Source organism: Salvia miltiorrhiza, chromosome 1 (genome assembly GCF_028751815.1).
Source record: "Salvia miltiorrhiza cultivar Shanhuang (shh) chromosome 1, IMPLAD_Smil_shh, whole genome shotgun sequence".
In the NCBI taxonomy this organism is placed as follows: domain Eukaryota; kingdom Viridiplantae; phylum Streptophyta; class Magnoliopsida; order Lamiales; family Lamiaceae; genus Salvia; species Salvia miltiorrhiza.
Window position 1 is genome coordinate 72,681,045 of NC_080387.1, and position 13,959 is coordinate 72,695,003.

Genomic DNA, 13,959 nt, shown 5'->3' on the forward strand with positions numbered 1-13,959 from the left:
ATAAACATTTCATTTCATTTCATAAACATTTCATTTTCATTTCATAAGAGTCATTTATCATTTGGGCATAATAATAAACTGAAATTAACAGTTAAAAATCATCTCATGCATATATTCGTATAAGAGGCCTACGACATGCAGGGGATCTCTATATACGTATAGTAAAAGTAATGCCCACCTGGATAGGCAAAGCCTGAAGATCATAATCACATAACCTGTCTTGGGAAAGCAGTGCTAATCCCCTTGGTCCACAAAGCCTACAAGAAATTCTATTCTTAATAGGTCTCCTTGAATCTAATCTTAAGTCATGGTGTAGTGCTTAACATTCTATGATTCACTTAGCCGGGTTTTCAAAATTTAATGAATAAATAATTGAAAACTAAATTCTTGAGTTAAGGACACCAACAATATCCTTACTCGCTTTTCTTAAAAATTGGAATTATAATTAAAACCAATTAAATACTTTTATTGCAAGTAAAAATGCAATTTCATGTCATGCTTAGCATATAATAAGTAATTTACTTAAAATATGCACATAATAATATGATATTATTATGAAAATTATCCTTTAAATAAATTAATCAAACTAGTAATAGTTCAATTAATTAAAAATAAGAAAGCCCAATTTAATTAATTGAAGGCAATCCAAAGTCTTTAAAAATAATTAATCAAACTAATTAATAGTCTAATTAAATAAAATAGGGAAGCCATTTATATAGATGAAATAGAGCCCATGCTTAAATAAATAATAGTCCATATAAATTTAAAAGATGAGGCCCAACTCAATAAAATAGGAATGGCCCAAACTGAATAAAATGAATCGGGCCCAGCTAAATAAAATTAAAAAAATCGGCCCAAGCTTTTAAAAAAAAATCGCAGCCCAAAACTATTTAAAAATAGGCCCAATACTCGGCCCAAGTCCCTCAAGCCCTACCTAGCCCAACTCTCCACCCTTCTTCTCCTTCCTCCCTAGCTGCGCCCCCTCTCCCCCATTTCGTCTCTCTCTCTCTATTTCACAGTCACTCCCCACGCACACACACACACGCTGCAGCAGCGACCGCCGGCGATACCGCGCCGCCGCTGCCGCCTGACACCCCCGCAGAACTCTCCCTCTCCCTCAAAGCTCACGACTGCTCGCCTCTCTCCTCGAAACTGCTCGGACTTCACGGCCGCTGGAGCTCGCCGGAGCAAGCGGCGGTAACCACTGCCCCTCGGTTCTCCCTTCTCTCGGTTCAAAACAGAGGATCACCGCCTCCGTCCATCTCTCTCTCACCGTGGTTGGAAGGTAGCGGCAGAGCCGCCGTGCCCTAGCCCTCTCCTCTCTGACTTCCGCCAACGAGCAGCGGAAGCCGCTCTCTTCCCCGATTCCGGCGAGTAGCAGCGATAAGCTGCCGCTCCACCGTTCTCCGCTCAGATCTCCTCCTTGGCGACGACGGAACGCCGCCGCCTCCCTCGGCCTCTCTCTCGGCCTTTCGGCGACAGCAGCCAAGCCACCATCGCCGACACCCTCAGCTGTACCCAGCCCATCTCTCCCTCTCTGAAACTTCCGGCGACAGCAGTAGACGGAGCAGACTGCCGCCGCCGTCCTGACCTCCCTCCACCTCTCGACTCTAAGCCACACGAGGTAAACTCTTCTTCCTTACCCAACTCGACACAGCAGCCCATAGTTGAAAGTAAACTCATAAAAATTCTTTCTTTAAAACATTATGCCTTGTTTAGAAACGAAAATAGTAGCTCTTATTCAAAACACATGTATCTCATATATGCAAGATGATGAAATGATTATGTACATACATATATGTATAATGCATTGAATGCGTAGCATAGCGATGATCGGTGCGAATACTATGTAGAAGGAAATAGGCATAGTTGTTCAAGATGAAACCTTTTGAAATGATCTGTTCTTGTTGGTTTTCCTCTTGAGTTGTTTGCTTGCTTTTGATGGGGACGATGGCTGATGAGGATTTTTCTGAAATACATTTGTATTCTTCAACAAATGCAGGGTGAAACATGAAGAGGATGGGGAAAATTGAAGCTAAGATTTACCTTGAATAATGGCAGAAAATGCATGGAGTTCTCCTACTTGCTCTTCTCGTGGAGTTAATGAAGAATGGTGAAGTGAGTTGCTGCCTTGAATCATTAAAAGAGGAAGATTGACAGCTACTTCTCCTATGACAGCAAGAAAGGGGCTGCAAGTGGAGTGTAGGGTGGTTGGAAAGGAAATGGATAGGTGGAAAGGGTGTAAAGTGTGAGTGGAAAGGAAATTGGGTAGGGGTGTTGGTATTTGGTGTACTTGTATCTTACAAATGTGTGTATATGTCTTATGTATAAATGACTGCCAATGTAACTTTCTTTATTGTATAATGCATGGATAATAGATGTAGTAAAATTGTAATGGGAATGTAATTAAATCCTTGGTGCATTTATAAAAGGAATTCCTTTCGAATCTTGCTAATTAAAAGGTCGTGAAAAATGCTTGAATGTTTAAATTAAATAAATATGCAATGCATATAAATTTAATAACTAAATTTATAAATGTTTTTGTAAATCACTTTTGTTGGAATTAAAAATAAATTCTTTTTCTCAATCCGGCGTGAATCATCTTAAATCTAAGTTCAAAATTATTTTAAACTTAGCTCGAGGAAACGGGGTATTACAAAAACACAGCATCATCATTGTCCATTGATGAGATAAACAACCTTAAAATTGTATGAGTATCAATTTAAAGTCAATATTATTAGAAGTCAATGCATTAATATGTTGTAAAACATATTAATACTACTTTTCTTAACCCCCAAAAATATCTTTTGCCCACAGTCTCCCAGTTGACCAGATATAATCTGACCACCATAAAAAAAAATCATTAAAATAAACAGAAAATTAATTTTAAATATGCCATCGAATAAAAAAATTAAATAAATAAAGAAAGTTCATGCTTGAACAGCGGCAGAGACCCCTCTCGCTCAAAAGCCCCAAAACCGCACACACACACACACGCGTGGGTGTGTGAAGAAAACGCACTCGAGAGGAAGGGGAAAAGGGGGCAGTGGTGGGCGGCAGGGGGAGCTAATGGACCCTGCAGTTTTGGACAGGATAATTGATAAGCTGATTGAAGTCCGATCCTCGAAGCCGGGCAAATTGGTGCAGCTCACGGAGTCGGAGATTAAGCAGCTCTGTGTTGCGTCTCGTGAAATCTTCATTAATCAGCCGAATCTTCTCGAACTCGAAGCACCCATCAAGATTTGCGGTAATTTTTTTCCACAAAGATTGTGTTTTTGAGGACTTTATTGTGGATTTTGTCTGTGTTTGTGTGTGAAGTTTTTCGCTTTTTGCTGTAGAAGGTATAAAAATAGCTTGAAGTTTAGGTGGGTTTTGTGTTGTGAGGGTTTTCTGTACTTGGTATTTAAGGTGTAGATTTATTGATGATGCTTTATTATTGTGGCCTCTTGTATGAAGATTATGTTTTTTTTTTTTTTTTTTTGTGGGTTTATTAGTCTGGATCTTCTAGTCTATGGCTGTTGTTAGTTTCTCAAATATTATTGATTTTTAATTCAAAACCTAGTTTAGCAGAATATTGTCAAGATTTTTTTTCTCTGTTATTCGCATAATAATGTTGACCAGACTGGAAATTCTAAGAACTCTAGCTATACACATGAAGTTAATTGTATTAGTGTAGTTGGATACTTGGATTGGTTGGAGATGTTGGCTTTGACTATCATTTTGGTGAATGAAAGGCTATCTAATGCACTGTTCGAGTTTAGCTTCCATCTACTTTTCGTGCTTAGTAAGGAAGATAGTTTTCTTTCTGTTAATTTCGTTGCACTGGTACTCATCATAACATGAATCTACTTCTGTTTTGGCGTCTTTCGTTTTTATTCGTTTATATGTAATGTAAATCTGTCCATGATTCTACAGGCTGTGTTGTCCGTTGTGTGCGCTTTAGGTTTGTTGCCCGTGTCAATGTTTTCTATATAGCTAGAGATAAGATTTTGATGTTTCCTACTTTCCTTGATTACTTTAGAGAAGTGACTCAAACACCATTTCGGATGAAGTAAAATAAGGGATCTAAAGTTATTTCTAGTATTAAGACAATTGGCCTTGTCCAGTTCTTGTAGGAAATGGTTTTAAGCAGGATCAAGTTTGTAGTCTTGAACGGCTGCTTTAGAGTGTCTCGTTGAAGGACAGACTGCTCCACAGAGTAAAGAAGGAAGATTAAGTAATATCATGCCTGTAGTCACTTAACGAGATACCTCCATCTCTTGCTAATACAATCTTAGAAAAAAAAAAAGAAAAAGAAAATCTGAGATACTGAGGCCGTATGCAGTAAATGGAACAGATGCAGCTTTTGGGATCCTGCGTTGGACAGTTATATGACATTTCACCCTGGTCTCATCTGTTTGTTGTCTTGACGAGGGAAAGGGAAGGGCTTAATGACCCAAAACAGTGTTTCGTTTTGAAACAAAGAAGAGGGCCGGATGGTCTGGTTTTATTAGAAGTTTATGTCTTGGTAGTTAGCTTACTTTGCCAACTTCGTACTGCTAAAGTTGTCTGTTCATAAACTTAATACATTTAAATATTTTGGTTGTACTTGCTTTTTGTTGATAAAAGTTATGCTCAATTGTAAGTGATTGGTTAATCAATTTCACTTATGTTAACTTGGTATGCGAACAATTATTTTATTTAATCGTAGGGAACTACTCCCTCCGTCCCCAAAATAAGTTCCTCTTTGGGGACGGCACGGGTTTTAAGGAAAAGTGATAAAGTGTATTGATAGTGGAGAAAAATATGTTATAATTAGTATTGATAGTGGTAAAAATGTGAAAAAGTGTTATAATTAGTATTGGGAGTGGTGAAAAAGTAAAAAGTAAGAATAAATAAAGTATTATTAGTGGTGGGGTAGTTGTCCAAAAATGGAAAGAATGAAAGAGGAACTTATTTGAGGGACGTCCCAAAAAGGAAAAAGAGGAACTTATTTCAGGGACGGAGGGAGTATCATTTTTTCTCTAGCGGTGCCATGTGAGGAATTTTGTTAAACTAACTATTAGTAATTCCCTTCTCATTTCAGGTGACATTCATGGGCAATATAGTGATCTTTTAAGGCTTTTTGAGTATGGGGGTTTCCCTCCGAAATCCAATTACCTATTTTTGGGTGACTACGTAGATCGTGGGAAACAGAGTTTAGAGACGATATGCTTATTGCTTGCATACAAAATCAAGTACCCCGAGAATTTTTTCCTTCTTAGAGGAAACCATGAATGCGCTTCTATAAATAGGATATATGGATTTTACGATGAATGCAAGCGCCGATTCAATGTGAAATTGTGGAAAGCCTTCACAGATTGCTTTAATTGGCTTCCTGTTGCTGCACTAGTCGATGACAAGATACTATGCATGCACGGGGGCCTTTCTCCAGAACTGAATAACCTGGATCAGATTAGGAATTTGCCCCGACCGACTGCTATACCGGACACTGGTTTGCTTTGTGACTTGTTATGGTCAGACCCTGGTAAAGATGTTAAAGGATGGGGAATGAATGATAGGGGAGTTTCATTTACATTTGGCCCCGATAAAGTCTCGGAGTTCCTGGCAAAACATGATTTGGACCTCGTCTGTCGTGCTCATCAGGTAAATCAATCTTTGTTCTGTTCTTGGGTTAAGACTGTTGCCTAACCTCTATTTCTTTTCAGGTTGTGGAGGACGGTTATGAGTTTTTTGCAGATAGGCAACTTGTAACGGTTTTCTCAGCGCCAAATTACTGTGGTGAATTTGATAATGCTGGTGCAATGATGAGTGTTGATGAAAACTTGATGTGCTCTTTTCAAATTCTAAAGCCAGCCGAGAGGAAAAACAAGTTCATGATGTCCACTAAAATGTGATGCTTCGCTGCATCATAATTTTCGAGGTCAGCTCAAATTATTGCTTATCATTATCTTAATTCTTGATGGAAGGTTCATGCATGATTTCACTTATGCTTTTCTTGAATTGGGACTACTTGCATGCGACTAGCTTGGTTATTGGAGGTCCATAAAGCTATATTTGATACTAGATATGAAAGAAACCGCGTAAAAAGCCAAAAGCCTAAAAGGAATGAAGTCGTTCCTGATAATTGAAGTAATCAAAGTTCTCTTATGTGCTTGCTTAGTTGTAGACTTGTAGACCTTTCGTCCAAAGCATGACATTACATTCAAGCTTTTGAAATGCCTTTTAAGCCTCAAGGTGTTTTCCAATGACCCCACGAGGCGTAAATAATAAAACACATGAAAATTATAACTAAACAATAAAACACATAAAAAATAACAAATATATGAAAACACATAAAAAAACATAAGTTCTTAACTACTTGGGCAGTGTATGGTCGAGCTTGTAAGCTCATTCAAACAACTTATAAGCTCTTGAGAAATATTTGGCAAAATAAGCTACTATAAGAATAGGCTTTTTTCAATTTTCTCTCTGATTTTTTGTAGCTAGCTCACAATTTTCTCTCTATCTTATATTCTATCTTATATGCTATGTTATCCAAACACTTTGACAACTTATAAGCTTTTGAGACATTATATCTTATAAGCTCTTGTAATATTTGATATGCTATTGGGGCTTATGATCTCTCTAAAATAAGTTTAGCCAAACACCAGCTTATTATAAGTCTTTAAAATCTTAAACTAAAGTCTAATACTCCCTCCGTCCACGAAAAAACTTCCTAAGAGGGAGTGACACGGATTTTAAGAAAAATATTGTTGAGTGTATTGTAAATGATGAAAAAGTATTTTAATTAGTATTCGGAGTAGTGAAAATGTGAAAATTAAAGAGTAATGAGATATTTATAAGTGGTGGGGTATAGTCCAAAAATAGGTAGGAAGTTCTTTTGTGGACGTCACAAAAAGAAAAAATAGGAAGTTCTTTCGTTGACGGAGGGAGTAATTATTAGCCATAATCAAATGTCTCCAAGAAGCTTAAATATCCCATCTTCATCTTCATTTTAATCTCTACCTTCAAAATCATCTTCCACTTCCTCCTCATCAATCAATGTAAGGTTCGACTCAACACTTTGCTCTTTTCCTATATGATCATAATCCTATATAATTTGAATATATAATATATAGTATATACTTTAAAGAATATGATCAAACCTGATTTGTAAAAGAATAAAAATAACCTTTTGGTTGATTTCTTTTCCTCTTTCCCGGTGCACGAGAACTTATTGCCTCATCTATTGGCAACATTACTTCAACGTCTTCATTAGTTGGGTTTGGGTTTGGGTTGGCTATCCACTCATCATCAGAAGACGCATCTTCAACAATCAAAGGATTATCCTCATCTTTTCGTGATTGTATCTTCAAACGCTTGTGCTTCAAGTTCCTATTGTACATAATGTACACCAATTATTCAACTTCGATAAGCGTAGACGATTTCTTCTCTCGTCTTCTCTTCTCTTCACTAACTATGTGCTGCATTCTGTATCTTATTGCTGCAGGTATTAGTCTTTGGTAAGTAGAAGTCGCAGCTGCACCTGGCTCGATCTTCCCCCAAGAGCGTTAAATAAGAACCTTTCTTAAGCTTTTTTGTATTCTTTTTAGTACGCTTAATAACGAGTTCTTATTAGCGCGGCTTTGGGGGTGGATAAAGCTATAAATTGTGCCCCCACTTTACCCCCTGCAGAAAGGGTGTTTCTGTGTAGATAAAGATTGTTTGAAACTCATGTTAGCAAATCATGGGCACCATAATGGGCCAATTTACTTGGAAAATATTGGCATATTTGTCTAGATTTGAACTCTACTCGTAGAGCCTCCATGAATTGAACTGTGTGTTTTACTAGTCTGATGAGCATTTCTGGTAGAGATGACTATGTGAACGAGTTTGCTGATAAATTTGATCGATGCTAGTTGCTTCGTTTCTTCGTTTAGAGCTTGGGGGCTCGGGAAATTGGATATCGAACTCCAATTTCTCGCCCTTATAAACGCGAGGAATACCATTAAGCTACAAGGCTTGTGTGATGTTTTTTTTATTGTTGAAAGGCTATCTAGTCAAATTATTTCAATTTTTTCCTGCAATGAGTGTTGGTGAAGATTTTATGAACATTTGTTTCATCAATACATTTGTGGTTTTTTTGTTGAAATGGGCAAACTAAATTTGTGGTACTTCAAGCTTCACAATGTGGGGAAAGGGTCTTGTGAATCAAAATTTAACTTTCTTAATTTTTGTCACCAAAAAGTATCAGATATATATATAGGATTTTCTGTTTCAAAGTTATCCCATATTTTAGGTTAATTACTCTATGGAGTTCTTTTTATTTGATGGATATGATAGATAAGATTGATAAGATAGAGTAGGATTGGAGAATGATCAAATAGTCAAATTAATTTTGGGTGATAAATAATCATTCAATTAGATAATTAGAGAGAGGGCGCAGTGAGTCAACTTAACTTAATTTTGGGCGATAAATAATCATCCAATCATCCAATCAGTTAACTAGAGGCGCAATGAGTTATTTACCGGTTGGATTATGCAAATTACATATTTGACTAAATTGAAATATTTTATTAATTATGTATTCTCACTTAAATCAAACACCTGCTATGTATATCAAACTATCACTAATTTCCAGTTCTATAATAAATTATTGAATCTTAGACCAACTGATACCCAAACTAAAGAAACCAAAAAAAAAAAAAAAAAAAAAATCACGACAATTTTTCGGTAGGGTTGTCGCAAATCTGACATGGCTAGACATGAAAATAAATGTGTAAAATACCCATTTTCAATGCCTTTTAAGTTCAAAATGGTATTTTGAGGTTGAAATTTTTCTTAGAAAAGAAAATTGAGCTTACAAAGCTTTTTTGAAATTACAAGAGGTATCTGAATATAATCAATTATGCAATTCGCACGCAGGCGAGATCTCACCACCATCTAAACGATGGGAAAACATCACCGCACGTAGGACAGAAACGCCCTGCTTGTGGGACCTCAACACCAAATAATGCTACACTACACGCATGCGGGAATATAACACCACCTAAAATTAAAAAAAAATATATCATCGTACATAAGCGGAATTGAACCCAAGACCTCTCACGAAGGGCATTAATGTTTTTAACACATATTTCCACCTCAAATTTGAGACATACCCACTTAATCTTTAGGTATCAAAAAGTTTATCTGATAATAAACTTGTATAATTTCTTGTGGTTCGAGTATTGCAAAATCGATAGTTAGTTCATGATGGAATTAAAAAATGATAATAATCTCGACTTTTTATTTTTTAATTATTTGGTCCAACGTTTATTTCAACGTTTTTTTTAAAAGAAAACAATTGAAATGTCCATCACGATACATGAATCGTTAAAAATAAGTTTTGAGTTTAAATCATTTCTTTACCAGACTAAAAAAAGACAATTGAAATCAAGTATACTGTACTACTTTATTATTATTATTATTATTATTATTATTATTAGGTTATTTTTTTTATATAAATATAAATATTCACTACGTTATTAATCGTACAGATTAACAGTTAGAATAAACTTGAAAAAAAAAAAAAAAACAAATAAAAACTCCGCATGCATCTACTGAAAGCGACGCAATGCATGGATCATAAGTTGTGGAATCGACGATCGATTAAATATGAATTCGTCGGAATCGGCGAAGCTGCTGGCGGTGGCCGGCGGCGACACCGTAAAACTTGTGGACATTTCACCCAAGGTTGAAGATGACTGCGTCCTCGCCTATTCTCCATCGCCGGGCTCTAGCGTCAATTCCGTCAAGTGGAACCACAACAGTCAGTGCTAACTGCTCACTGCTAACTCAATTTTTGTTTTCCCCTAAATTTCGATATATTATTAATTGATATCACTAATTCTTCTTTTTTGGTAGATATGGTGTTGGCGAGTGCAGGGGATGATGGTAAAGTATCATTTTGGAGGAGGAATGGGACGCGATTGTTGGCGCTGCCTTGCAAAAATGATGGTGGCGGAACCGTTGAGGTACTTTTTTCCCCCCTAGAAAATTCTGAAGAATTTAATGTGCATTTGAATATGTTAATTATGCATCAATTAAGTTCGATTTATAGTCATGTGTAAGATGTTAATGGTGAGATGAAAATGTTAAGATAGTATTGCTTCTTAAGAGCTTGAATGCTTTAGAAGGCATCTCTTAAGATTGAATGTAACAATGAATGCCTTTGATATTGAAGCAATTGTCAGAATTTGAGGTGTAGGTGTTTAGATAGGAGGAGTAGCTAATCAAATTAGATAGAAAAGATCAAAGAATTTATGGATTGCTATGATGCTGATTTGGATTGTAACGTTAAGCTATGTCAACATTACTTTAATGAGGCTGTAGATTGCAAATTATGGATGACTGTGTTAGTTGTTGAAATGTTGTTCCGACTCTCTCGCTCAAAATTTGAAGAAGCCATGATTTTAGGACTAAAGCTATATCCTCGATGAAACTGAAGCTTTCAAAACTATGGCCGTTGTGTCTGACCTGAACTTAAGATTAGGTTTACTTGATGTTTTTTTTTTTTTTTTTTTTTTTCCAAATTTTGTTTGTGTGGTTCTGTTTGAACGTATAAGTCTCTGCAGTCGATATCAACTATCAACTTTTGCAACAAAGGGTCTCGATATCTATGCTCTGGTGGAACTGGTCAAGTTGTAAGGATATGGGATTTGCAGAGCAAGCGTTGTATCAAATGGTTGAAAGGGCACACTGATACTATAACAGGTGTAATGTGCAACTGCAAAGATGAGCACGTAGCTTCTGTTAGCCGTAAAGGAGAACTTATTGTTCACAGCCTTGTTTCCGGGGCTAAGGCTGCTGAACTCAAGGACCCTCAGGGACAGGTTGCTCATACTATTCTGAACTATATGGTGATACTAGGCCACTTAATATGCCTTCTTTTTGCTTCATGTGATTTGTTCCTTATCTCGTATACTGATTATATGACAAGGTCTTGGTGGCGCTTGATTATTCTCGGGTTAGCAGGCACCTTTTAGTCACGGGTGGTGATGACGGGTCCGTACACCTGTGGGATACTACTGGCCACAATCCAAAGGTTTGCATTAGAACACATAGTTGTATCCTTTTGCAAATAATATGATCACTCAAGTTGAATTCATGCTTCATTCTGTTATTGATTACAAAATTACAGGTTTCTTGGTCGAAGCAGCACTCTGCACCGGTCACGGGGGTTGCATTTTCGCCTACCAACGACAAGGTATTCCGTCTTGAATATTCATAAGTGAGACTATTCGATCTAAGAACACGCCTGTGATAATTACTTTATGGGTTTGGACAGATTATTGCTAGCGTTGGTCTAGATATGAAGTTATACACTTTTGACACAGGGTCAAGGAAGCCATCTTCTTGCATACATCATGAGGCTCCTTTCTCTACATTAGCATACTCTGATGATGGACTGAACTTAGCAGCTGCTACAACCACTGGTCAGGTTGTACTCTACGATGTTCGTAGCAAGCCTCAACCAGTAACTGCTCTACGCGTGTATGGAGATTCTGAGGTGATTCATTACTCATAAGAGTATTGCTTGCAATTTCTATGTGTACACCTTCACAACATTGTTGAACGCGATGTATCTGCATCAGGCCATCACAAATCTTTGCTGGCAGAGGTCGAAACCTGTGACATTCAACAAAAGCAGTTTAACAGATGAGACTGTTCTTCTAGCTGGTGATGTAGGGGACTCGATCATCATGCCCGATCCACTTCCATCCAGGTCATCTGCATCGGGATTCATGACTTCTGAGGAACAACCCCGTGTGGGCAGCTCGTTAATAAATCCAACCCTTGCAAGATTGAATGCACCTCATAATAATGTTATGGATGATATGGAGGTGTTTTCTCCCATTGTTGAAGTTCAACCACTTACGCCCTCTTTTGATAAATTATGGGATGATCATGATGGTCCGGAGAAAGATAAAGATGGAAACCCGGGATTTCTTTTACCTTCTCGGAGGTTTGGCCTTTCAGAGGAAGCAGCCGGTGACGAGAATCCAATTTTCAACATGAGACCTAGCTCATCATCCAAACAGGTTTCTTTCTCTATATCAATGAGTTTATTCAACTATATATCATAGTCTAGATAGAATGCTTAGTTAATTGAGATTTGACAGCTTTATCAGTATTCAGTTGATTTCCATATCACCCTTCTTCTAGAGAAATATCTACTGCAAAATGTGTTTTCATGAAGTTTCTTGCAGGTTGACAACAACACCCCTTCTACCTTCTCACGATCAACACCCAACCTTGCACCCGCACGAACTTCCTCTGGTACCCCACGCAAAGGCTGGGGAGGCGAGAAAGCACTAGAAAAATTCATTCACAAACGCCAATCCACCAAAATGCCCTCTCGCTTTGCAAAGTCTACACCTCCCAGCTCATCAATGGGGCTAATGCCGCATGCAACTAATCTTCACGGCAGAGAAACCTCCCACCAAGAAGCTTCCTTGTCACCATCAGAAGCCGCTTTGTCTGCTGTACGTACGAAAACCATCATCGGGCAAGACAGCATCGATGCAGTTGATCCTGCAGCTGCATCTCCTCGAAGATACTCCAGCTATGCAGAGAGAATATTAGGTGCTGCAGCATCTCTTCCAGTGGGCTCGCCTAAATCCAAGAAAACAGGATCAGAGACTAGGGAAGAGATTCTCAATAACCTGCTGTCAAACTCTCAACCGGCAACACCAACCACTTCAAATGTGAGTAACAACAACATTAGTTGAATTTACGATACATAGGATTGAGTATTTGAAGGATTACACGATTCATATAATTCGCTGCATGGCAGGGGGGAGATAATCAGTTGCAGAAAATTTCCTTGCAATCTGATTCAGAGAAGTCTTTTGTAGCTGAAGAAACTCTAGCTTCGTTTCGAGAATCTATTCATGGAGACATGCAAAATCTTCACTTAGAAATACTAAGGCAATTCCACATGCAAGAGGTAACTTCGGATAGTTATAACTTACTCCCATGATAAGTGTGTTCTTTTTGCCATTTTCGTCTACCCATAATAAGTGTCGTCTTTCTATTTTATGACATATACCCTTATATTTTTACCTCATTCACAGATAACAATTACAAAAATATTCATCTCACTATCAAATCAACTTTGATGTGTCCATTTTTTTCACTTTAGGGTGCGTTTATTTTGATTGTAAAATTTTCATTGGAAAATGATGGGTAAGAAAAGATGAGAAAATATTATTTTTTTCTCCTTATTTTTTTGTTTTCGCCTAGGACCCCGAAATGTCAGGATTGACCCTGCTCGTTCTCTTCCCTCATCGTACAAGTGTTTTTTAATGCTTGAAACTGTTTCTGCAGATGGGAATGTCTAGTGTTATGAGATTAATCCTCGACAATCAGGCTGAGATAATGCAAGAAATCCAGTCACTTCGAGAGGAAATACAACATTTCCATCACTTGCTGTGAATTGGTGTTTTTTAGTTGGAAATATTTGTTCATTCTTCTATTATTTTGATGTTATTGTAATCGTACGTATTCCATAATGTATAAATGTTTTGATCTCTTGGCAATGTCATTTGGTCATGTTTTGTGGTAGTGTATGGGTGTTTTGGACACGCAGATTAAGAAAATATCATTTAAAATTATAAAATAAAGAGATTTCACTTATTTAACGCATAAAGTGAATTTTGAACCATTATAAATAGAATACCATAAAATTGATTTTGAGCCATGTTCAGTAGGATGGAGAGAATATAAACATAGAAGTAAGACACAAAGTGTGACACCAAAAGTGATATAAGATCTCAAGTTGTTAAAAATTAATAAAGGCTCCAATTTTGGTATAGCTTAGTGGTATTTCCACCTCATAATTAGGTATTCTAATTTCTATGACAATACATGATATTGAAAATAAATAAATTAGAACAATTAGAATTCTTAGAATTTGTCTCCTAATAAAACTATACCATTACCTATTACAAATTA

General features: G+C 37.2%; 2 protein-coding genes across 2 annotated transcripts; both read left to right on the forward strand.

The window, feature by feature from the left end:
• The first annotated feature begins 2,870 nt into the window (after positions 1 to 2,870).
• Positions 2,871 to 7,812, forward strand: LOC131005960 (serine/threonine-protein phosphatase PP1 isozyme 3). Its single transcript, XM_057933090.1, has 4 exons — positions 2,871 to 3,247; positions 5,066 to 5,625; positions 5,688 to 5,902; positions 7,472 to 7,812. Exons 1-3 carry the CDS (start codon positions 3,070 to 3,072, stop codon positions 5,874 to 5,876), a joined length of 927 nt encoding a protein of 308 aa, XP_057789073.1. The 5' UTR covers positions 2,871 to 3,069; the 3' UTR covers positions 5,877 to 5,902; positions 7,472 to 7,812.
• Positions 7,813 to 9,496: 1,684 nt separating this feature from the next.
• LOC131005874 (protein NEDD1-like) lies at positions 9,497 to 13,585 on the forward strand. Its single transcript, XM_057932979.1, has 10 exons — positions 9,497 to 9,772; positions 9,868 to 9,977; positions 10,578 to 10,835; positions 10,943 to 11,047; positions 11,144 to 11,209; positions 11,291 to 11,512; positions 11,598 to 12,044; positions 12,213 to 12,710; positions 12,800 to 12,952; positions 13,333 to 13,585. Exons 1-10 carry the CDS (start codon positions 9,619 to 9,621, stop codon positions 13,438 to 13,440), a joined length of 2,121 nt encoding a protein of 706 aa, XP_057788962.1. The 5' UTR covers positions 9,497 to 9,618; the 3' UTR covers positions 13,441 to 13,585.
• Positions 13,586 to 13,959: the final 374 nt, after the last annotated feature.